The sequence below is a fragment of the Mixophyes fleayi genome, chromosome 2 (assembly GCF_038048845.1).
Source record: "Mixophyes fleayi isolate aMixFle1 chromosome 2, aMixFle1.hap1, whole genome shotgun sequence".
NCBI lineage: Eukaryota > Metazoa > Chordata > Amphibia > Anura > Limnodynastidae > Mixophyes > Mixophyes fleayi.
In genome coordinates, this window is record NC_134403.1 from 244,152,224 (window position 1) to 244,179,420 (window position 27,197).

Here is a 27,197-nt window from a genome sequence, read left to right on the forward strand (position 1 = left end):
AAAAGGCCTAGTGCCTTCTTACTCATTTACACATGTAAGTTCAGTACTGTAAGTGTACGGATAAAAAAAAATATCTTTATTTCAAAACAAAAGAATGTTGCATAGCTCTATCTCCACCCCCCTAACGAAATCTGCAAGCCAGACTTAACACATGCATTTAAAGAAATTTTATTTGTGGATGTGTCTTGAGCGCTTTTTAAAAATCAGCTGAAAAATGTCCATGTGCACGTAATCTAAAAGCCAAGGATGTATGCAAAGTACATTTTACTTGCTTAGCTGGTTCTGATGAGCCATTATACTGCAGTGAAAAGGGATTAGCTGTGACATTCTGACATGTGCACTGCAAAGACAACAGTCTACACCTTATGTACAATATTCTGCTGCAAAGAATACACATTTGTTAAGCAAATTTATCCAGAACATCTCAACATACTCTCTATGCTTTTTTCTCATTGTTTTAGACGTGTAAGTTCATATACTTACTTGAAGTGCACTTTCCAAACAACGTTGCCATTCATATGCATACCTTTCACTCTCCTAGTAATAAAGTAACAAATAATTAGACTTAAATCACATGAGACGGTGATAAGTATAAGTTCTATTTTTAAACCTTAAATAGGTTATCTACAGAAATAGTATTTCCTCCCATTACCACCCACTCAGTGTACCTTAATTTTATATTTATCACTAGCCTTACTTACTTTATTGCAGCATGTAAACTACAATTACCAGTTATTATACCCAGTTAGCACAGATCTTTTAGCGAACAGTAAAGAGGAGAAATGTGAACTTAATCATTGTGTATAAGGATCACTTGGCTAAAAACAATTCCTGATCACAGCCCTCAGATAGCCACTGACAATTCTGTATCACGATAGTGGTATTGTGTGTTGTTGTGATATTTAAATTATTCAGCGCTAAGGAGGAGTGGAACTCTTCCTGCACATGCACATTGAACTTCTTTAGTGTACTTTTAAAGTAATTACATATCCCCAAGCGAGGATGCAGCAGAGATAGGTCGTCATTCTGCTGTCTCCTCACATGTAAATCACCATACAATACAACACTACAGAAACATTGGGGAGTCCAGGATGAACTAAGGGTTTGTAATGCCCATGCTGGCTTCAAGTAACTAAGAAAACCCTTCAACTGAAAGAGAATAGCCCCCTCTTTCAAATGATGTGCCCACTCAAAAGTTATTATCTGGTGAACAATTTCAATAAAAGACAGAACAGTGAGACTTTGAAAATTCAGAGTCTTATGAAAGAAAACAAGATATAATTTGAATGGGCACTGCACAAATTAAAGGACTACTATAATCTCTTAGGACTACTTGTTTACGTTACGTAGAAAATGGAAACCAAACAAGCTAGACACTGCAGGGAATGGCATGACCCAGTCAGAATCCTGTACAAGAATCTATGCAAAATGACGCACATCATCTGCTAAATAAGTAAATATCTTCCAATCTCACCTCTACTTCCCCTGTGAGATCTTTGTACTTGTCCCTTATTACAGGTAAGGTGGGCTTCTCTGTAACGGTGTTCGATCGGTCTCTGAACACTTGCTCTATAGCAGGTGGCATTCTGTTGATTTCTTTATCTCCAAGGCTAAGGCTTCTCTTATGAGATCCTGTGGAAACATGTCACAAAAGTTTAAGGCAGTACTAAAGACAGCCAACAAATTATCTCCTAAGTAAAAACATGGGTTGTTGCCTTCATTTAAATTACATATGTAAAAAAGTACATTTATTGACATATTATAATCACTATTGGGCTAGAGACTGATGTGAGTGAGTTCTCTGTACAGCGCTGCGGAATTAGTGGCGCTATATAAAGCAGATGATTACGATGATGATATTATATATTTAGAAGTCTATAGAGCACATGAAAACCGAGAGAAACTGTGCAGTTGTCCATACATGCATATCAAATACTATGTATTACACCCAAACAGAAATGATAACGCCATTGAGAATAATGAGTCAAAGAGTTCAAGTATAAAAAAAAAACCATATACTAGTTCCAAGATGCAGAACATGTTATGATGAGCATCTTTTTGATCAAAATGGGAGAAGTCAGATATAAACTAAACAAAAAAAAGATACTATAACAGTATCAATAACGGTGTCAAAATAATATTTACTAATGAGGAAAGATTAATTTTTCCACATAATTTGCATGTTTGCCATTTGTTTTGTAAACAATATTTGAAAATATCTTATGGGAACTAGATGTTCATTTAAGTTATACTACTTGTCTCTTTTCGTGAAATGGTGTTGCACCCTTCATCCTGTATGTCTTTTCCCTTTCTCAGGCTGCTTTTCTGTAACTAGGGTATGCCTCTAATAAGGTAACCCAAGGCAGTCATCTCAGGCTGCAGCATAAATGGAATTAATTTAAAAATGGCAAATGTATTAATGCAATTAATTATTGAAATTAGTGGTATTTATTTACTTTGTTTGATTTCCAACAATACTTGCAAATTTCAATATTTCCACTAACGTGCAACTTCTAGAAATGCTTATGACAATTTGTAGTGGGATGAGACAGGTGCCATAAAAATTGCCATCTCAGTTGAAGATTCAGTTGTCCTCTGCATCCCCCCTTAATTCAGTCTGCTTGCACCTCGGTTTTTCTGACTTTTGACTCTTTCCTTTTTTGTGCATTTTAGCTACTTTGGTCTTCCGCTTTGTGCCTCATACATCCCTCTATCCTTTATGCCCTGGTTTTCTCCAATTTCGTGTCACCCCTTTGTACCTGTGTTTTTTTTTTTGCGTTTCTCTCTTTACCTGACAGACATTAGTTTCTCTAACCTATCTGGGATAAGGAGAACTGTATCTCCATGGCTGCAGGTGAGTAACAGGTCCCAGTTAGTTTAGTTTAGAGATCCAACTGAAGGGAAGCCACTGTAACTGTATTCAGTGGAATAGGCAAGGCTTCCATACAATGAAATCATGGTTCTGGGAAGTGTAGCCACTTAAAACTATTTGGCTCAATATTAAAATGACAGCAGTCAGTGATAAACAAAACTTCTGGAAAACAAATCGCAGTTTCAATGTTGAAACCTCTATCTGCTGTCTGCAAGAGTTATCCTGGTAGGTCAGGTGCAGCCCATGGGCAGTTCTTATGTAGCAAAAGGATTAACAGTACAAACACTGAGTGCATAAGGTGATACATATCAAGAGGTTTTATTTTTTTAAAGCATTGTGTGTCATAAAATGCATGAGTCATGTCACAAATGCATACCCGCCACATATGAACAGGGGAGAAAAATCCCTTAAGTTTAGGGACCTGATTTTAGCTGACATGGGCTTTATTTACCAGCTATACTTTTTTTTTGTAAAGATGTACATTAAAAATGTATTAAATCCATATATATGTTCCCCTATTTATAAAGTAACCATCACTGCGACACCAGTTTTGCCCTGATTTTTAAGCTGGAGGTATAAGCAGGGAACAATGCACAATAAAAGCATACTGGATTAAAGCAAAAGATGCAAAGTTCCTAGTCGAAACTCAGATATTATAAGACGTTTGTAAGAATTATTTAGATTTAGAGTATCATTTATGGGAAGGCACAATAACAGCAGAAGTAATTATATATAATTAAGGCTCCAAGTATGGAGAACACTTACCTTGAGCACAAAGATCCAAAGTTTCAAGCTCTGTCTTAATCATTTCTTCACTTGATTTCATTTTCCCTTGAGAACTTGCCAGTATAAAGTCAAATTTACTTATTTTAGGCTTTTCACTCTGAAACTCTCCAAAATCATCAGTGTTTCTTAGCTCGGTAGCAACATTACTGGCTGACATATCATGGGTTTCAGCAGTATGTCCCAAAGCAATAGGACAAATATCATCAAGACCACTGACCAATGTGTCATCATTTGCTTTTTCACTCTGACCTTTGTTGTCTGCAATACAAGGGTCCTCTGAAGCATGGATGTCACTAGAAAATGTAGTTACTTTTGATATGGTTGTCATGGTAAGATTTTCGGTACTTCCAAATGAAGTCTCTTTCTTTGAGAACACAGCTGTAGAGGAGCCAGCACTGTAATCTGGGCTGAAAAAAAAGTCTGGCTGTTTTTTGTTCGTGTGTACGTTGTCCTTCTCTGACCAATCACAAATTGTCAAACTGCTTAGTAGGGAGCAATTGTTGTCATTCGTGCCTTTAAAATCATCTACATGCAAAAGGACAAAGAAGAACCCATATGTAGGATACTGGCAATATTAAAACAATCACCACCATGTAGTGATGTAAAACATTCAGAACCCCTTTTATCTACAACATATCACTACGTTGTCTTCTAATATGGTTTATCCCAGGTCTAAAAGGAACATGTATACAAGTTCATGTATTCTAATACCATTCATTTATTTAAAAAACACGCCACACACACCCCTCCACCAACCCCCCCCCCCCCCCCAGGAGATTCCATGCAGGTTACATCACATAAAATGTTTTTAGAACCATGGGGGTTTTTAAACTAACGAAGTATAAGGGTAATCAACCAAAGATTGAATGGTCTAACTTTAGCAGTAACAGGACCCTGCACACCTGCATTTAGTTTGTGAGAAAACTCAGGAGTCTGCTTGTGTACATTTATATTTCAAACAGTCTAAACACACATTTTAAGTTTAAATTTATTGGAAATCTACATCTTGTACAAAGCTCGCAACAAAGTTTATAAACCAGTCATTTGGATGCTGAAAATGGACACTATATGAAAATGTGGGGTTTGATAGGATTCTTCTTGCAGAAAAAATATCAATGTGACAACCATACCTAAGGTCACCTGCCCACTGGTGGTTTACTAGCATTTTAAGGAATATCGAACCCATGAAGTGGGATGTTTTTTTATTAGTATTTTAGAGCTTCCTAGGTGTGCTTCCATGTGGTAAACACAAGAAATGGAACAAATATCGCAACAAAACGTGAGTAAAACACCAATTGGTATGGGAACACTAGCAAAAAATTGCTTCCAGTGGAAGACCTGTTCAAATGCATGTAAACGGGTATTTAAAAAAAAATATCAGTGGGTAGGAGATACATTTTTCATAAGACATGTAAAATGCAGAGCAACCATATTTAATCATAATTTAGCAACTTAGGGGTGTTTACATGGCCATTTAATTTATTTTAAATAGAAGTATGCAGATGTGCTTCTGTGAACAACTACAGAAATACTATGAAAATAAACCCTATTTGTAAATAAAACACACAGGAATGTTGTTAGGATATCAAAGAGACCTGGTTCAAAATAACAAGCAAAAATGTGTAGTAGTTACCATAATCACAATATAAAAACTTACAAAAGAAAATCAATACATATCTGCTTATTATAGGTATAGAATCATACCATTGTTTTACAATCCATGGGCAAAAGTTTTGAGAAGGACACAAATATTGGTTTTCACAAAGTTTGTTGCTTCAGTGATTTTAGACTTTTTTTGTCAGATGTTGCCATGGTATACAACTAATTAAAAATTACACGCATTTCATAATTGTCAAAGGCTTTAATTGACAATTACATTAAGTTTATGGAAAGTGTTCATATTTGCAGTGTTGACACTCCTTTTTGGAGTCCTCTGCAATTTGCACTGGCATGCGGTCAATCAACTTCTGGGCCATATACTGACTGATGGTTGCCCATTCTTGCCTAACCAATGCTTGGAGTTTGTCAGAATTTGTGGGTTGTTTGTCCACCCGCCTCTTTCGGATTGACCAAAAGTTGTCGATGAGATTAAGGTCTGGGGAGTTTCCTGGCCATGGACTCAAAATTTTGATGTTTTGATTCCCGAGGCCCTTCGTTATCACTTTTGCCTTATGGCAAGATGACATGTAATACAGTCCAGGGGGTAAATGTATCAAGCTGCGATTTTGAATTTCCAGCGATTTTCTCGGGCGAGTTTAAAATCGTTGATTAATGAATTTATTACCCAACGATTTGATATAAAAATCGCCAGAGATGTGTTTCTTTCAAAATCACTACAAATTGCAGTCCTGAATTTTTGCCACTCTAGCTACATAAATCGCCAAAATGTATGAAGCTGTGATTTTGCAAACTCGTCTGAGCAGTGGGGCAATATGTATATTTTTATGATATGGCAACACTTAATTTTCTGATGGGGACACCACTTGTAAAGACTTGTAGCACTACAAGTGCTTTTGTGCATGCTGACACTTGTAGTCCCACAAGTCTGTACTTTTAATGGTGTCCCTATCAGGACATTTTAAGTGTTGACATACGATAAAAATATACATATTGCCCCACTGATGAAATAGTAAGCCACTGCTATATATAAAAAAAAAAAAAAACCAAAAAAACCCAAACAAACCAAAAACCAACACCGCACTTACATTTAATCTATAAATTACATTTGGGTCACTAATTTATTCTTAAAATAAATTGTCCTCCGTAAAAAAAAAATCATAATTTTTGCCCCTCTACAACAAAAATTATGATTTATTGAAACCTCCATTGTACCTCCATTGTACCTCCTATTATATTAACATTGCCCTGCAGTGTAGCAGTGATGTGCTTGCCAATCTCGCCTATAGAAAAAAAGCCTGTTGTATCTGGCAATTTTGAATGCAAACTCGGGAGATTTTGTGTTTAATCTCCCGTGAGTTTAACTATAACATTGGAGAGATAGTGGATTTAAAATAGATACAAATCGTCACAGATACATATGACTATTTAGCACTTTAAATTGCTGGTTCTCTTGTGCGATTTAAAGTGATTTTAAATCGCAAAGAAAAAAAAAGAAAAAGAAAAAAAAAAAAAAAAATCACACCTCGATACGGTTACCCCCAGATGTCAATTTTAGGAATCATCTAAGACACACATGAAGCTAAACCAAGCAGTATTTTAGGAAAAACATGGAAAAGCTTAATTGATCAAATGGATATGCAAGCGTCAGCAGGTTGGAACTTCACAATGACATTTCCCTCTCTTCACGATGCACATTTACAGGAGCATCTGAAAAGCCAGGCGAGGATTAATTTAACAAGGGCAGTTCCAAGGACTGAAAAGTGGACATGCACCTCTAAATATGCTCGGAGGACAGCAACAGATATAAAAGGATTACACGTCCAGAGTTTTAGTGTGTGTGTGTGTGTGTGTGTGTGTGTGTGTGTGTGTGTGTGTGTGTGTGTGTGTGTGTGTGTGTGTGTGTGTGTGTGTGTGTGTGTGTGTGTGTGTGTGTGTGTGTGTGTTTTAAGTTAATGGCCATTTAACTATACCTTGGATAATGACAGAAATTACTATTTTATAAGAGCCATTTTAGCAGCATATTTCATACCAACATTTGTAATTGGAAAATCTGGACATACTCAGCCACTTCCTTGAACACCAAAAACACAGCCATTTCTATTTTGTGATGTTAAAATACACTTTTCTAGCAATCTAATGTGCTTTCGGGAAACGTTTACATATTAATTTGTGTTACTATCCCATTTCTTAGTTATGTCATTAAGGAGAGCATGGCAAAAAAAGGAAGAAAAAAAAAAACCAAACAAAACCTAAATCATATTACAATGCAAGGAGTGCAACTCAGCTTATTATTTTGTACATAAGTTAAATACTGTTTGTACACGTAGGACACAAAAACTTCATAGCTTTATTTTTACACTGAAATGTAAAGTTTAAAATCGAGGACATGCCCTACCCCATCGATAAATCTGTCACCACATTTTAAATTTACTTCCCCCCTCCAATGCAACATGGTTTTGCCAACGTGCAAAGTTACTTTTTGCTTTGCTCTCGTTAATAACTCAGGCTCTATATGTCATCTGATTTTTTGTGAATTTTAATTTTTGCTTCCAAATCAATGTTTATATTAATTACCCCCAAACCAACCAACCTGGAATTCTGCATACCTTCATAGCACTGCTCCCAGCTAGCATAGTGATTGACATTGGTAGCCGGTGACTGAAAACAGCCTAGTTTCAAACACCTGCACATGTATGTTGTCTGTACATGGCACGCTGTAAGGAGTGAAAGGGCACTTGAACTTAAATCTATTTAACAAGCGTTCACCGTAATGCTATATAGTGGGCATGTGCAAAACTTACCTATCTGGGGAGGTCAGGAAGCAAATTATACAAAAACACATTCTCTGTTTGCCCATCAAATATTATTTAAAATGGTGTGCAATCCGCACACTCGAAAGAAATGGATATTTAATTTTTGCTGGGTGTTATAAGACATACCTTCTATAATATGATTGCAAATAGAAAGCAGGGCAATATTAAATTTCACTTCCACAAGGGTGGTGTTAAATGAGCTCATTGAACACTGGAGCTATTCCAGCGATGATTAAGCCCACAAACTGCTGCATTCAATAAGTGCTGATGGCTACTTTGGCACTATGGTAGGGGTACACACACACACAGCTACTATCTGAGCATACAGAGATTCACTGTTTTTACTGTACATATACAGTAAGCAAAATAGTTGAATTTTTCCCTGCTTAAACAATGGACTTTCGATTCTACACGACCACCTCAATGGACTGTTGTGACATTGTCCCATTGCACTATGGGCAGGGCCTATTTTCCTACTAGAATGTACATTGTGAAATAAGAAAATGGAAAAGCATATTTGGAACAAGTGCAAGTATGGTGTACAAGGGTAATTTTTATATGCCAAGTACACTTTAATGGAAAGATAAGACTGTTGGGGGTAAATTTACTAAACTGCAAATTTGAAAAAGGTGGAGATGTTGCCTATAGCAACCAGATTCTAGCCACCATTTATTTAGTACATTCCACAAAATGATGGCTAGGATCTGATTGGTTGCCATATAGGCAACATATACACTTTTTTAAACCCACAGTTTAGTAAATATACCCCCTGGAGTCTACCTACACTTTTAATCAAATGAAAAGATGGAACAAAAAATGTGGCATTATGGCTGTAGTTCTGTTATTCATTTTATTACAGCAGTTTTCCCAACTTAAAATAGGCAATACCTGGTTCTTGGACTTCCAGATAGACCAGGAGAACACGATAGATGGGCACTGGCAACACATACCTTTAGTAACATTTTAAATCCTCCATAATTTTGTGTGTAAAAAATTTAAACATCAGGCAACACAGGCATGGGATCTATTATGTGGAATGCTGGGGTCTGGAATGAGCTGGATACAGGATTTTTCAAAATTTTGGAGCAATGAGTCTAAAATATATTAAATTACTCCCATGTTTACCTTTATCTTTGTCCCTGTTATTCCCCTCCTCATTAAATGGTTTCACAGGAATTATAGGTGAGTCTGGTGATCATGTATGATAATATCACAATTTGTTACATTCTATATATCTTTCATGAATCTCATAACTATAGATCACCTTAAAAACACTCAAAAATAGAACTATTAAGTGATACAGTATTCCACTAAGGGGGAGATTCAATTCCCTGCATTTTTCTTTAGAACGTGGGGTGCGCATCATTAGCATTACTATGGTAACTGATGTGCATTATTACTGTTCGTACGGTAAATTCAGTGCTGATTTTTGCTCGCAGCTTACTGAGCCGCGAGTGGAAATCAGTGTTAAAATTAATGATGCACACCCCGTGTTGTTCTGAAGAACAACGTGGGGAATTGAATCTCCCACTAAATGAAACTGCAAAATATTACAGTTATAAATCAAGTGTGTATACACCGATCAGCCACAACATTAAAACCACTGACAAGTGTGAATGGGTGGGATATATTAGGCAGCAAGTGAACAATCAGTTCTTGAAGTTAATGTGTTGGAAGCAGGGAAATGGGCAAGCGTAAGGATTGAAAGATTTTGACAAGGGTTAAATTTTGATGGCTAGACAACTGGGTCAGAGCATCTCCAAAATGGCAGGACTCGAGGTGTTCCCGATATGCAGTAGTTCGTACCCACCAAAAGCGGTCAAACCTGTGAACTGAGAACAGGGTCATGGGTGTCCAAGGCTCATTGATGCGCGTGGGAAGCGAAGAATAGCCCATTTCGTTTGGACCACAGAAGAGCTACTGTAGCCCAAATTCTGAAAGTGTTAATGCTGACTATCACAGAAAGGTGTCAGAAATCAGTGCATCGCAGCTTTGTGCGAATGGGGCTGCATAGTCACAATCCGGTCAGAGTGCCCATGCTGACCCCTGTCCACTGCCAAAAGTGCCTCCAATGAACTACGGAGCAATGGAGGAAGGTGGCCTGGTCTGATTAATCACGTTTAATTTTACATCAGGGTCATTCCCAGAGCTGGATTAAGGCTCTGGGGGGCCCGGGGCACTTTAGACAGGGGGGCACCTTCGGTGTACTATGGCTATAATTTTAGACATATACAGACACAATACTGTGTGCACTACTGTTAGGAGCAGGCAGCTCTGCCTTCACCAGTAGTACAGTGTGAAGTGGGACATACCTCCCAACTGTCCTTATAATTGGACCAAATCCCGACTAAGCGAGAGTCACCCAAATTCGGTACTGTCCCACCAGATTCAGGACAGAAGGCAGACTGTCCTACTCTCTCCTACCTGTTCTTGTCACTTTCATCATCTGTGGCTGCTGGTGTCTTAAACTCAGTTGTTGCTTGTGTAGATCCCGGAATGTTCATGAAAATCTAAAACAGCCCTGGCATTAAATCAATAGCACCCACATTTAATAAGTAGGCCTCCCTCCCTCCAAATAGGCCTGAATATAAAATTAAATAAAATCATTAGTATACAAATTTTATAGAACTGTTCCTCCCAACTAGCCCCAACATTGAATAGCATACACATTTAATAAAAACTATTTCCCTCCCCAAAAAACAACCCAGCAATAAAACGAATAGCATTCACATGTAACAAATAAACCCATTTCACACAACCATTTATATTTCATATTCACGTTTAATAAATTAGCCCTCCTTCTCCCCAAACTTAGACCTGAATTGAATAATAAATAGTCCCGAAACCAGCACAGCGTTTAAATATTCCACCAACACCAGTGTAAAATAAATATATATGATAGCACCTATCATTAAATAAATAGTTCTCATGGAAACTGCACCATTAAATTAATAGCCCACATATTATTATTATTATTATTTCTCTCAATTTCTCACCTCTCTCTCTAGTTCTCTCTCTCTTTCTCACGTTGCCCTTTCTCAGCCACACCGTCTCAGCTTCATACTCTCTCCTTCCCCATGTCTTCTCTTCCTCTCGGTTTCTCACACTCAGTTAATTATTCAGTTATATTTCAAGAACATTATATTGGCATTTTGTACACTTTCTTCCAAGTCATACACAGAACAGTTATGATTGCTATTCAAGCAGAAGGTCCAAGACAAAGCTGTTATCACTTTTTTTTTTAACTCACCTAAGATTCACATTTAAGTTCTGTGTGTCCAGCTGTGAGTCTCTCCTTCTCACCGCATCTTCCCCCCCCTCCCCCCCCCACCGACGCAGCCACGCACCTCTCATTAATACAAACCCTCGCCCCTTCGGACGGACCAAGTCATTGGCAGGAGTCCAGACGTACAGCAGCACCGCGGCTGCTATACATTTTAGATCGCCGGCTTGTAGCTTCTTCTCTATCAGCTGGCGGCGGGGGGCCCTCAGAGAGAGGTGGGCATGTGCCCCCCCCCCCTTAATCTGGCCATGGTCATTCCACATCAGCTCACCCAAAAAAAAATAAAAAAAATAAAAAAAAATAATGAAATGTCCACCACCCATCTCAGATTTGTTTGAATTTTTTTTTATAGTTGAGAGGATGTCAAAACAACTTTTTCTTCCAAATATCTCAACTGTCTGACAATTAGGTTAATTAAATATTGATTTTTCAATTTATTAAATAATTTACTAATCGCGGCTTCTTTATTGAGTTTATTTGAAGTATCACGGGTGTTTATTAAGGAATCACCACAAAATTTGGACCCCTAAGGTAACTCTTCCTCCCGAATCCAAACCAAATGACTTCATCTGCCTTACGTTTTGCGCTACGGCAAAAACGCACGTTTTTTTCAAATAGAATTAAAAAAAAAGCTTGGTTCAATCAACATTAGGTATCCCTTTTTTGGGGGGGGAGGGGGCGTTTAAAAAAGGTACACATTACTACCACAAAAATTTTTTAAAAATTAATCAGCAGTATACTCTGTTTCATAGTGAAGAAAAAAAAATAATGAAGTTGATGCTCGATTACTGGTGTACAGCATACATAAATTTACACGTTGTTAAAAACCATACCAAAAAGAGTGAACTACACTGAGGCAATTGGATAAAACTCCCAAACAGGAAATGAAACAAACAGAAACTGATGGGAAGGGGATTCCCTTTACAGAATCCAAAACTGAAACTTTACAGAGAAAGAGAGAGGGAGATACAGAAAGATGGTCAATCATGGCAACTGCTCATGAAAAGTGCACATTTGGTAGTTTTTTAAATACGGACTGCCATATTACTGTCTACTCAAAATCCATTGGATTACATAGCCGGGAACACTTTACAGATGAGGAAAAAAAAGAACTTTTGATTCTGGAGAACTGAAGTTTCAAATGCAGTAACCAATGATCCTGAAACCTCAGTCTGCTACCATCATGAAAAGCTTCTACTGTTAAGATATGAAGAATTTCAGAAAACATGCTGTAATCCCTTGTCTCACAAAAAAGGAGCCAGAAAAAGCTTAAAAGTTATGTCACTAAAGTGGGCCAAAGAACATGGTGACGGTCAGCTTCATGCTGTTATTAAGCCAGGACAGAAACTTTGCCCAAAATGCAGAATTCAACTGTTACACTGTAAAGAACAGACAGACATAGATATGCCAAAAGAAGAAGTGGAATCCCCGGTGGAGGGTGTAACTGAACCAGCAGAAACAGATGAGCTGAATGAAAGCATTACAAAGCTTGGTTGTTCACCAGTGAAATTGCATCGGGTAAAGAGAAGACACCGGGACACATAGGCTAAAAGAAAGAAAGAGCAGGCAAGTACAGCCATTCAAGAGAAGCTTACTGAAATGTTGTCTCTTCCTAGCATATCACTAGAATCACCCCAGAAAGTAAGCAGATGTTCAGGTTGTGATGATTTACAGAATATGATATATGAATTAAAGCAAAAGTGTGAAGAGGCGCCACCAAAAGAAGTAATAAAAATATTAACTCTGGCATCAAACAGCTGGACAATTAAGCAGACTGCAGAAGAATTTAATGTCATAGCCGTCTAGAAACACAGATTGTGGCAGGAACACGTTCTCATCACAGATTTCGGCCTAGTAATGATGAGCTACACATATATTGATTGTTATCAGACGACATAAAGACAGACTTTTAAGCTTTTTCTGGCTTCTTTTTGAGAGACAAGAAAGGATTACAGCATGTTTTCTGAAATTCTTCATATCTTAGCAGCAGAAGCTTTTCATGATAGTAGCAGACTGAGATTCCAGGATCATTGGTTCCTGCATTTGAAACTTCAGTTCTACAGAATCAAAAGTTATTTTTCTTCATCTGTAAAGTGGTCCCAGTTATGTAATCCAATGGATTTTTAGTAGACAGTAATATGGCAGTCTGTATTTAAAAGACTACCAAATGTGCACTTTTCATGAGCAGCTGCCATGATTGAACATCATTCTGTGTCTCCCTCTCTCTTTCTGTGGAAAGTTTCAGTTTTGGTTTCTCTAAAGGCAATCTCCTTCCTATCAGTTTCTGTTTGTTTCATTTCCTGTATGGGAGTTCTATTCCATTGCACAGTGTAGTTCACTTTTTTGGTATGGTTTTTAACAATGTGTAAATTATGTATACTTTACACCTGTAATCGAGCATCAACTTCATTTTTTTTTTTCTCCACTATGAAACAGAGTATACTGCTTATTTTTTCTTGTGGTAGTAGTGTATACTTTTAAATGAGTTGGGCTCCAAATTCCCCAGATGTCATTCTGATCGAGCAACTGTGGGATGTGCTGGAAAAAAAAAAAAGTCTGAGCCATGGAGGCACACCTTCAAGTGCATGCCACGACAGGTCAGAACTGTTCTGGTGGCACAATGGGGACCTACACAATATCAGGCAGGTGGTTTTAATATTGTAGCTGATCAGTATGTATAAGAGATAGATAGAAATGTATCTATACACACATATACTAAATTAGTTACAAGCATAGTTTAGTCAGCTACAGCAGTGGTAGACAAAATGACGCAGACTGTCGTAAACACTTGAGAGACTGGAACCCTAAGGGCTTCTCTCCAGATTGGCCAGCTGTCATGGGGGTCAAACCATCTGCGGATATCCAAGCAAAATGGGATCTACCAAACTCTAAGATCTGGGGTATACAGGTAATGTTTCAGCTGTATGTATCTCCAGAGATACGCAAGATGGCCGAAGGGAGCTCAACCCATTCAAGACCCTTTGAACCTCCACACAGTACACAAGGACTACTTAAACATATACAAAAGCCTGATCGAACACTCACTCCGTGCCAAAATACACCAGGGATTGGTAAAAGATACTGGTGTCCCAACCTCTTAGCCAATATGTACCCAGGCCTCACCGATTTGTGCTAAAGATGTAATCTGACGCACGGCTCCCCATTTCCCATTTGGTGGGGATACTCTGAACTTCACCCCTTTTGGGAGGCAGTGATGCTCATTTCCAGGGAAGTCGCTATAGCGAAGGTCTTCGATAGCCCCAGTTTCTGGCTGCTTAATGTTAATGAGATGCCCATTTCTCTCTACAAGAAATCTATTCTGAAATATTTAAATTGTGCTGCAAAGGTGCGCTGTAAAACTAGTGCACTGGAGGTCCCACAACCCGCCATCCACAAAGGAGTGGTTTGCGAGACTGGACTTTTATATGTCCATGGACGACTTTATTTTGTCCTCTGTAGATAAATTCTGAGAATACTGTGCCATATGATTTTACCGGGTGGAAGTCAAAAATGTGTCTTTGTATTCCCAGTCGAATAAATGAGTAATCCTTCCCACCTTACCTGCTTCCCACCTTACTAGAACTGCATGCACCACTACTTTTCAGGGACAGTGATCCCGGCTAACCTCATTTTATGCTTACCCGCTCTCTCTTCCCTCCTCCCTGCCCCACTACCCAGCCAAAGTGATATATTGATCAGAGTCCACTACTACCAAAATATAACCACCCCATGACCTCTTTCTACAGTCGAGCTGCAGTGAGCTGGTCTTATAGTAATGTGTTATGGCTGGTGGATGTCCACAATGAGCAGTTGTACCACTTTGATTCTGTAAATTACCAAGGCTATAACACTTTCAATAAAAACACACTGTACCAAAAAAATGCCAGTCAGACAGATATAGGAGCCTATTTGAGTATTTAGTGAGCAAGAAAACTGGTATACTCTGCGAGCACTCCTGAATGGTCCCCAAAAATATATGAACAGAGTTCATGGCCTACATCTTGGTAATTTGTCTAGGCCTGAGGTAATCAAAGCATTAACAAGATTACTAATGACAACATGAGTCAGCCTAACCCGACAGTGCTAAACATTACACAATAGTGTATGGAAGCTGGCTAATACTGCCATTAGCCAGGTATGGACTTTACAACATTTTCAATATATATTTATCTTAAAGTAGCAGAATGAATAAAAACACCAGCAGAACACTCCAGTTAGTGTAATATCTATTGCAATTTATTTATAAACCAGAGAAAATACACACACGAGAACTAAAATAAATGATTAAAGCAAGGGGAAACAAGGGTTCCACCAATATCATACTGTCAGTACATAGTGAACAAAATTCACCAATGTTGTCCCTTAAAACCCAAAATAAAGATCATTAAGATTCAAAAACCAAGGAGAAATGGACAAAGCTACAAAAATTACATGTTTTTTATTCTATTGCAAAAGAAAAGCACTAACAGAAAAAAAATGACAGAACAGTGTTATTAAATAAAACATATCAAAAACGGTCTTCAAATGAATACAGTACTACACATCAATGGCATTTTCACCAATATGGGTATAATATACCACATAGAGTAATACAATGCTAAAAAAAAAAAAGTATAAATACATCCCATCGTAAATCATAATTCATTAATACATCACTAAGTGGACCCCAACACATAGTGGAGCAAACAATCAAACAAAAAAGTGACAATGAGTAGCGAAACGCACTAAAGACAAAAAATGGTTGACATGGTAACCGTAAACAAAATAAAACCAATGGAGGAGAAAAAAAAAAAAAGTGTCAAACACGGAACAGCAATATAAGTATGCAAAAAATGGAAACGAACCAAGACCAACAAAATAAAGAGAATAAAGCATGGTGTAAATGGGAGCTCAGGTCAGACACTAGGCAGCTTTTAACAATATAACAGTGAATTGCCAAGACTGTACTAATCATAAGCATATCAAAACATGTAAGCAACGCTAAGAGATGTATAAATTCCTGGCTATTAGCATCAGGAGTCAGAAAGTCACTTCTTCCCCAAAAACTCAGGGAGACACCCAAGAATTAGTAATTCAAACCTATACATGGGCACCATTTAACAACGCTCTGCCAAGGATTAAAATGAAGTACAGCAAACCAATGTAGTAATACTTTGGCGGTATAAATGCTGGTAAAACAAAGAGAGGAGATCACTGTTGCAACACAAAAACTACAGAAACGACCAGGGAACCAACATTGTATACTTAGAGAGGGCTTTGAAATAGAAGTGAAGGACTCTAACTGAATAGAACAGCAGACTCTATATGCCGAGAGCCCATGGCTATGTTATGCCAATGAAGGGGCCTACCTACCACTTATGAAGTTTGTCTTCTACTGGCTACTGTTCTAATCTATGCATCTGAAAAAGAATTACAATTTTGTTATATTTATGTATTTCTATTCTACTGTTACATTGACAAAACGCTGTAATTTGCAAAAAGTGTTACCTTATTAATGTACTCATTTAGCCAGTTGTAAGTTGGCGGGGCTTTCCATTAAAAGGAGTTATCCGATTGAGGCTTCTGACAAAAGGTCTCAATCTAACAATTACATAAAAGCCCCTTTTAAATGTTTTCTTGTGTTTTTATCTTTATAAAGCAAGCCTCCTCAGCCCTAAAACGAGCCTAACTGTGGGATTCTGGTGTCCGGGACACCGGCAACTCCTACAGCGCTCACGTGTCCCTCAGAAAATTAAAAGGTCAGTATTCCAAGCAATCACCAGTGTAAGTATATTGAGCAACGCTGATCTGACTGACTGCCATGCCCTCCAGCTAGCTTAATAGATACATCTCCACTGTTAGCTGTATTCATTCAAAATTATTCCAGGGTGCTGGCACCAGGAAAAGAACTGAACGTTATTTGCCAAGGCTAGGGTGAGCCTGCTGGAACTGCGGGAGCCTGAAACACCGGAACTCATCAGATTCTCGACAGTGGTCTAGGTTGTTTTATTAAAAATTCAAGACCTTTAATAATGTTTTTTCAACACCCTCTAATGCAAAGTTTATTGTAGTAGCTTATACTATACTGTACACAATACTTGTACCAGAGGTTTGGTTGTTTATAAACCAAGCAAGTATATTTGATAGAGTAGATTTAGTCAAACAATACAGTTTAGAGATCAGATGATATTTAGGTTCTTTCTACAAATAAGCAGACTTGCAAAGAAAACAGATGACATCAACACAATTAATTACAAGCCTCAATATATAAATTCTTCATTGTAAATAAACAAAATAGCAGCTGCACAAATGTACAATTATTTAGATTACAAGACAAAAATAAATAAATAATAATACCCCACCCCCTCCGATCTCTAAGTTTTGAAACACTTAATGTAACTTGAGATTTTAAAGAAAATACTGAACTGGTTACATTTCGAAAGCGTATTTAAGTGCAGATATTTATAATAACACTTGAAAAGGTCATGAGTTTTCAAGTGGAACACTGTTTTTGGACATATCAATACAAATGCAATGAAAATAACTGTAAAACACAGTTAACACTCACATTTTGTTTTGGTAATGCTTTAAGGTTTTGGTTACTCTTCAAGGAGAATAATGGGAATTGAATTCATGTCGTTTCAACCATCATGCTAACAATCCCCTGCAGGTCATGCCTTAACGCTTAACCTGTCTGTGGCAGAAATGATTTCACGTGCTATGTACAATAGTTATAGTTAAGGAGAGGGTTGAGGAACTATGGTGTAGTACTTGTGATCACAAAACATCTTTATTTCCAACAGAGGTACCAATAGCCAATCTGGAAAATTGGATTTCATTTCTGTATCAGTTTCATGTGACCATTGGCAGTCACTGTAGCAAACAATGATTTAAAGCCACAACATTATATTGCAGTCACCATGCTTTCCGCTCATTACCTCAGTGAGCAACCCTGGAATAATCTGTTCAATGCAAAACATTTGCACTTGAAAGGGTCACTAACTATACAGCAGCATTAAGTGTGTTTTACATGACACTTGCTTTGCAGCTACATTAAAATACCATTCAACTGCGAAAGGAAAATTATATTCGAACATTTCTTATTTAAACTTTTTTTCTTGCAGAAAAAAAACCCCAAACAATATGCAATGTCAGAGAGGTTTTGTTAAACTTGTATTGTAAACATAGGGGCTTAATTAAATAACATGTATTGTCTTAAATTATTACAGAGAGTAAGAGTAATATGTGGCCCTTTTGATGGTTAGAGGGTCACCCCATGCAGCCACTTATAGAAAGTTTATGTCTATGATTGATAAAGTTGTAAATAAGATTAGGCCACTGTATCAATGTAACCTATAGCAAATATTTTGTCAAATTATTTTGTTAAATTTACAGTTGACACCATTTTGTAGGCAATCTATGGCTGATAATACATTTTACTTGAGCTGAGGTAAACAATATGGAACCTTCCACACAACTTAATAAGTATTAATACACAAAGACACAAGCAGAATAAATTCTTCCAATGGGTTTCATATACCATGTATAGAAAAGAATGTGAAAATTAATTACACTTACAAGTATATTTCTCCTTTAAGCTATATATCAATGTACCCGCTAACTTCATTGTTAATGATCAAATACAACATGCTGAATAAATAATCTAAGGAGTTCTATTAAAACAGTGCACAAAAGATTTCCTTCCTTATATTCCACAAAAATAAAACTGAGAAAATAACACTGAAAGCTCACAAATATGATGTATATAGAATACTTCACCTATCTCATCTTTACCAAAGTAATCTAACCAATTCCTCACCTGCAGCAGCTGGATGCTGACCACTAACCGTGGGCAAATCCAGAGAACTATCAGACATAACATGCTTCAATTCCTCGCCCATATCTGACAACTTCATGTCAAACTGGATAGAAAGCGCATCTTCAGAGTCTTCTTTTCCAAAGCTGCTGCCACCAATAGAAGGAAGATCCAGGGATTTAATGGACATGGAGTCCTCTTTGGCTTGCTTGAGAGCAGAAAACTTGTCCACAAAGGATTTCTCTGAACTGTTCTCAACAGTGGTGAATTTGTCATACTGGAATGTAAAGTCATTGTTTTTTGTAACATGGGTAGCATCTTTAGGATCATCAAACCCTGTGGTAGATGTTTCCAAAGTAAGTGGCTCAAATAATCCATATTTGTTAATTGATGCAGAAGTATTAGGTTGAATATTTTGGGGAAGAGTAGTAGAGCGTATTAAGTCAACTGTGCTGGATACCTGCTTGAAAGTGTCAATATTTTGTTCAACAGAATTTGTATTACTTGTCATGAAGTCAACAAAGTCATTTTGACCACCAACAGATGTAGTGTTGGTTAATGGCCCAAAGAGCGTAAAGTCTCCAAAATCATCAAGAAGAGAGGAACTTTTAGCAGGGGCAAGTGAAGCATGGACATATGGTGATGACGCCGACATTGATGACAATGAAAGTGGGGGCACAGGCAATGATACGGGCTTGGATGTATGGAAAGTTTTTGGGAAGGCATGGCTTGTTAATGAAGTGAAGGAATCAAAATCAGATGATGGTTTTAATTGTGTTGGTGATTTCTGTTGCGGAGGGCCAATGAAAAATGCGAGAGATGATTGAGTTTCTCTCAATGGAGTATCTAGTGGAGATATACTATCAGCTGTTTTAAAGTCTGTGAAACCATCATCTGCTCCAGAAGATTTGAAGTCTGTAAAACCATGTCCTGAAAATTATGAAAACAAAAGAAAATTTTGGGTTAGGTTTCATATTTATAGGGTTATGGATTTACCAACATATATATTAAGTTACATACAATTGAATGCATGATTGTGTAGGCAAGCTAGTTTCCCCCTACAATTGAAAAGGATGCATCTTTTGCATTATTTTACCTTGTTCAAGGAGGATGTGCTGTGCCTAATCTTAACAAAAGTCAAAGGGTGTTAACTAGCTAACAAGTTAAAGTCACTTGTATATTAAAATACTACCACAGCTGTAATAGACTAGCAATATTTATTTCCTTTTTTGGCATAATGATGGCAGTGTGTGGCAGTAAGGAGGGATATAGATAAACAGAGAGCCAGCGACAGAGATATCTAGATAGATATATTAGAAAACAATGTCCCAGCATATCTGTTTCCAGTGGGTTATTCCATTATGTGACCAGACATGTTCGTGTGAAAAGTAAAATTGTATTTAAATATTTTTTATTTTTTTTAGATTGAGACCTTTAATGTACGAGTATAATATGTTTTAACTGTACGTTTATGTTATGTATAACCTATGCATAAACTGTGTCACCATGTAAGTACTGATACTATGTCTGAAAAATAACTGTAGATACCCTAAGGAAAGAGTGATACTGCAAAGTATGCACCAAGCGCAGCCTGCTCCATAGGTATATTAAGTGCCTGCCCATGCATCCGCAAGTAGTGGGAAACAAGAAACACACAGCGGTCTAGTTAACACACACATAGTGCTATTAGGTCTGGAACTCTGGATGTCACTAAGGCTTGATGGGGTTAATTCAGGAAGGTTACTATAGCTAAGCTAATCATCCTTGATTAGGCTCTAATAGCTGAAAACAACTGTGCTAATTTATCATCTCCAAAGCTAGCGATGGCAGCAGGGGTTAGAACCAGTAAAAATGCCCTTGATAATTATATTTACAGAACATTCTTTTGATCGAGATCCATTGTAGGAATCTCTTCTCTACAGACATCGTGGAGCTGCCACAAGCAGGATGTCTCAGATGGTGATGATCCAGCCCTGGGATATAAGACAGAGAAGGCATGAGAGGAAAATGCCACCCTGAAAGATGGGAACTGAAGACTGGGTAAAAGGCTATGCCTGGAGACCAGAAGGAGACTTGTGAGGAGCTAAATGTCAGAAACAGCATTGTAGAGATTGCAGCTCCTGCTGGACCAACTGAACAATCGAAGGCTACAGTGAGGATCCGCGGAGACGACACTCTTCTTTCTGCATCTGAAATCCCTGCAAGTCTTGTATATCTGTGCACCTGCTTAAAACGAGGTGACAATGAAGAGGGACCGTTGCTTTGCTGGCAGTGACAGGAATAAATCGTCAATACTGAAGAAGCAAGCCTGGAGCAGATTTCCTTGGAGTGGCTACTAAAAGACTGGTATTGCTATGTACTTGTATTACTGGTATGTTATGTTGCACCTACTGTAGTGCGCTTTAACATATTCAGAGAAGTGCTATATTTGCGGTCAGTGTTTTGCAACAATAGACAATGCATACTTTTATATTTCTCTGGGTGTGTAAACATGTTCTCACTTCAACAGTACTGAGGGTGGTAGGTCGAAAGAAGCCCAGTAAACTAATCTTGTGTATGATTCATTGCTGGGTAATCCTGGGTACACTCTCCACCATTTGGCCAGAGTAAATTAGCCTGTGGGTGCCCCACATGCTATCGAGGCAGGAATATACATCAATCATTCCTGTAACTAATCTATTGAACTTACTCTATTTTGTGCACTTCCTTACAATGGGAATGGAGATGGTACAGTCCTTTGCCAACCCACAACCCTCACTTTCATTTCATCTGCACAACAATCAACCAATCCAAAAACATCAGCACAAGAAGCTACATGCGCTGGAGTTTCAAGTTGCCATCTTTATATTTGTATTTTATTTTTTTTTTTACACAAGACACAACATACCTGTAAGGTGAACTGTGTTTTCCAGGAGGCTATCCGTATTGATTGCTTTAAATACAGCATATCGATCAGTAGTTGTAGACATTGTTGATGTTGTCCCAGACACAGGCATAAGCAAAGGAGGAGCACTAGGAAGATAGAGAAGTAAAGATGAACATGTAGTTCAAAGTATTTCAACACATGTAAAAGTGCTATCCTAACCAATCAGAAGCAAATGCCAATGTCTCTTCCTGTTTACAGTTGGTCACATTGTACAAAGATTCCTGCCTGCTGTATCTCTGCCATCAGCATTTGGGACTTTAATCCAAATCATACCCTGTACCAGAGTTCTAAGGCTCAGGATAAAGGCTAGGAGTATGTTTGTGTGCACATGGTCCACAGCTTTAATTTTATCATATATTTCCTTTAAATTACTTTACTGTTGGCTAAAAGTATTACTTTATTAAAACTGAATCTTTGGGCAATTAGCCAAATGTGAATAATGTTCTTAAAAACATACTTAATTTGTAGTTCATAAAAGACCCAGTCTGCACAATTAAGACCAGTTAGGCAGTTAATAGGAGTAGAAAAAACTCTAAGCTTCTATTTGTTGTAGCTAATTCATTGGTAAGAAACCACAAGCTCTGCAGAATGATGGTACTTTATAAAAGAGAATACAGATAATTACTCAGTATACTTGGACCAGATACATATTAGAACTTTTATATGTAATTTTTTAGCAATTTTATGAATTGACATGCAATATTCTCTTAGGCCTATGTTCAATTTATTGAGGTGTAATTGCTTTTCATTTAACACAGTACACCCAAGCACTAATGTAGTGATTTACTTGTTCATAATTAGAACATTATTTTACTTTGAATAGAGGTGTTCTCTAAAATGGGAGGGGCTATTCATGGACAAGTTTTTTTAATATAACCTTTTGACAAATTGATCATTGTATAGGACTGGCAAATTAAGGCTTTTTAATTGGGTTAATAAAGTAGTGGTCTCCTAAAGTGGGATGAGCTTACAGTTTATGTCCTTAATTAAAGGCATTTATTTCTATGGTTCTCAATTACACCTTTACTAAAGATCTCCAAATGTTGCAGATTTGGTCAACCAGTCTAAGCACTTTGCAACTGAATCCACCCAATTTTGTTACTCACATGCGTCCTAACTGAACACATCTTGTTGCTCAGTGTTGACGCACAACATGTACTTTTTAAAAACAAACATTTAGATAAATAAAAATATATATTAATATGCCTTGGTGACCAATACAAGGCTGGCAAATATTAATATATAGCATGAGTAACTCTGGATAGTTTCTTGGTCATTAATATTAAGTGCACCGATCTTTTGACTTCAGACATTTAAAAAAAATGTAGCGATTCTCTCATACCTTGGTCCCCAACCGCCACACCCTATTCAATGTGGTCTTGCATGGCTAAAGGGATGTTGGAAGCGCACATCGTAGTCATACATAAAGGAGGGGAAAGACCCAGCGCAAGCTAAAATCCTATCTCCCTCCTTAACGTAGATGTCAAGATATACGCAAATATTCTGGGCACTTACTTAGAGTCCTCCCGGGTCTGATATGATCAGGTGGGATTCAACCCAGGCCATCAGGCCAGTGATAATACCTGTTGTGTGATAGACCTAGTCTAAATAATAAACTAGAGAGGTCTCCCTGCTATGTTGCTCTCCCTGGACGCTGAGAAGGCATTCGACTGGATTTCACGGAACATTATGTTTCATGTCTTGAGGGCGTACGGCTTCTCAGCTGAATTCATGACAGGTGTATCTGCCCTTTACGATTCGACCACCTAGGGTTTTGGTTAACCCCCTCTCCCTTTTCAACAGGACGAGGTAGTGTTGCCCCCTGTCACCCCTAGTCTTCGCTCTAGTCATAGAGCCCTTGGTGGCAATGATGGGACAGACAGTTATGATAACGGGTGTTGTGGTGTGACCCTGGGAATTTAAAGTCTCCCTCTTTGCAGACAACATACTCCTCTTCCTCATGAATCCCCAGGGGTCTTCTATATAGACTCATGGACGAGTATCATCATCATTTATTTATATAGCGCCATCGGATTCCGTAGCGCTTTACAATGGAGTATGGCCTTCTGTCGGGTTATAAAATTAAATTTGTTAAATTGGAGGCCATGCCCCTACACGCCCCCCTTCCCTCAGGAATGACCTACTTTTGCTTTGCGCTGGCAAACCCCCCTCCCAGGCACCCCAATCATTAAATTTAAACAAAACCTAAAGATGTGGAGGAGCTATATCATTGTGGCTGGAGAGGATCATCGCTATTAAAGTGAACCTGATACCTAAACTTATATACCTATTCTAGAGTCTCCCGATGAAAGTAAACGAGTGTTTCGGGACTCCATTTTTTCTTAAATTTGTATGGCATGGCAAGCTCCCTAGAATCTCTGTGCAGGGCTCAAGAAGCCAAGGCTCGGGGAGTCAGTTTTTCTGGATATCAAACTCCATTACTTGGCATCCCATCATACCCAGATTGCAGTTACCCATATCCCCCACCAGACCATAGTGTGGATTGACTTGGAGAAACAGTTCACAGGGGTCCCTACCCTGGCATCACTCTGGGGCTTCCCTCATGTAGACAGACCACCTTTGATGTGCCAAGACGACATGAGCGAGAACGAACAAATTGTATAATAGGTGGTACTATACCCCCAGACAAGCTGTCTAGAATGTTTTCCTATACTGCTGGCAGTAATGTGGTCAGAGAGGACCGATGCCACATATATGGTGTACCTGCCCTTGTATAGTCCCTTTCTGAGGCATGGTCCTTGCATTTATAAACTCAGGGTCCTTTTCAACCTGTTGTTCTGACACATTGTCATTCCTTGTCTCTCGCCCCATACCAGACGAGAGCACCCACTCCAACAAGCTTATCTCCCATTTACTAGCAGCAGCTAAATCCCTAATAGCCAAGCATTGGAAAGACCCTAATCCTCCCTCTATGCAGGAACTACGTAATTGCATACTAGCTCCACGACAAATTCTACAAGGTGTGGGCCCAATTGTACTTACAAGAAGCCATAGTTGTCTATCCACTTTGGCTTTCCCCCCTGCTATTAGAAGATAGTATTTTGGCTGCCTCTGGATGCCTTGTCCTTGTTGATGTTTTATCTTTAATTGCATGGGGCGTTTGAAAATATGGCTAATAACAATACGTGCAACACATCTGGGAACAATGTTATTAGTGCCTTCCCCACCCCACCTCCTCCTCATCTCCCCTTCTGCATCCTTCCCTCATCTCTGATCCTTTTCCCCCTCCCCACTGATAGAACACATAAAACTAATGAGGAAACATCCTGTATTTTCATATTTTTCGAAGTACTGTGATGTTTGTATTCTTCTTGTTGTTACATAACTAAATAAAGAATAAAAAAAATGTAGGACTTCTAATGTTTTTTCTATGGAGCTACTGAATTTAGGTTAGGGTTTTATATTCTTTAAGCTTCTTGAAGCCTTGCTTCTGTTTCTCTCAAGGTTAACATTTAATATTGGGGATATAAATTCAGATGTAACCTTGTAACAATTGCACAAAATGTGTACTGCATCTTCGGTCCACAACACCCCTAAGAGCCCGGCGCAAAGTTACCAATACTGACTGGGACTTGGTACTGACCCTTTCTAGGATGTTTCAAGGACGACAGTTTCTATGGCAAAGTCACCTGCGCGAACTATCAGCAGCAGTGAAAGATTATCCAGTATCTTATTGTTGTTACTCTGAATTTGGACTTTCTGCACCAAGCAATTATGAACTAGCTGTGTTCTCTGTATGTATCGAATATAAATATTAAGAAATGATTGTAGTTTTAATATTTTAAACCATTTTAAATGTGCAGTGCTGAGTAGGGTGAAAATATCACCCACTGTTACCCTCATCGGAGGCTTCTCCATGAGCCATTTTTCCCGCCACCCTATCTTTAAATCTCTGTAGATTTCCATTAGTCCTCCTGATGCTACCTATATCTGCCGTAGAGCACTGGGGCAGAAGTCTGTGTGGAGTTTGCATGTTCTCTCCATGTTTGCGTGGGTTTCCTCCCACACTCCAAATACATACTGGTAGGTTAATTGATTGCTATCAAATTGACTGTAAACTCCAATGGGGCAGGGACCGATGTTAGCGAAGTCCCTGAACTGCGCTGTGGAATTGGTGGCGCTATATAAATAGCGGATAATGAACGCTTTTCCTCTACTCATGCTATTAGATATTTTGTTCATTAAACACTTTAACAAAAGGTGGTTCTCTCTAAATTATGTAAAACACCTTTTATCAACGGTTTCTTACATATTTAATTTTAAAGCAAGCCAGATTCTAGACAGCCTTTTAAATTATTACACAGTTCCTTACTTTTGAATAAAATAAATAAAAATAGGGGTTTTCTCTGCATATCTGCTGGCCTAGGAGAGAATACATAATACAGCTCTGCCAGCATACACTATGCCCTCTTTTAGGGTGGCTGCTTAGATTCCTCACGATTCTGCCACAAGTTCAAAAGAAAGATGCCGTGCTGTATTAAATGCTTTCTCCTGGTGATGTTGAATATATAATACACTGAGCACTATGTAATATTCAGCCTGCACTTTTAATGACTAGCATATTAATGTAAAACGTTTTCCTACCTGTTTTGCAACAGCGAAGATACTGATTTTGAAGTACCACATTGGAAATCAGAGAAAGAATCATCAATTGGTCCAGATTTAGAGGCGTCTTGAAAATCTTGAAAATCATCATCTTCTGATTTAAACAGCTATACAACAAATAGGAAATAAACTATTTAAAACACAAGTCTGTAATGAGTTTGTACATTTAATTCACACAGCTTCTTGAAAGTATAAAAAACAAACAAAAAAACCCTCTTAAATGTATTGATCAGACATCATACCAAGCACATCATTTTGTAGTGAAGAAGAATTCCTCTCCATAAATATCACACTCCACTATGACAATAAAACACTGACATCAGAGAGAAATCCTTCACCACGCAAAAATAGGATTTTTATACTTACGTAAAATCCGTTTCTCTTCGACCATTGGGGGACACCGGGGACATAGGGGTACAGAGAAGGGACAGAGCGATCTGGCACTATAAGAACTTCCGTTAACTATACACTAGCTC

The 27,197-nt window shown here is 38.1% G+C and overlaps 1 protein-coding gene across 1 annotated transcript in view; it reads right to left on the reverse strand.

The window, feature by feature from the left end:
* The window catches only part of SYNRG (synergin gamma), a 95,330-nt gene that overhangs the window by 15,508 nt on the left and 52,625 nt on the right, over window positions 1-27,197 (reverse strand). The window contains exons 9-14 of the mRNA XM_075195722.1: window positions 26,701-26,828; window positions 22,057-22,181; window positions 19,173-20,099; window positions 3,638-4,183; window positions 1,475-1,632; window positions 484-537 (exon numbers count right to left, since the gene is read on the reverse strand). Coding sequence (XP_075051823.1) covers window positions 484-537; window positions 1,475-1,632; window positions 3,638-4,183; window positions 19,173-20,099; window positions 22,057-22,181; window positions 26,701-26,828 — 1,938 coding nt within the window. The remainder of the gene's footprint in view (window positions 1-483; window positions 538-1,474; window positions 1,633-3,637; window positions 4,184-19,172; window positions 20,100-22,056; window positions 22,182-26,700; window positions 26,829-27,197) is intronic.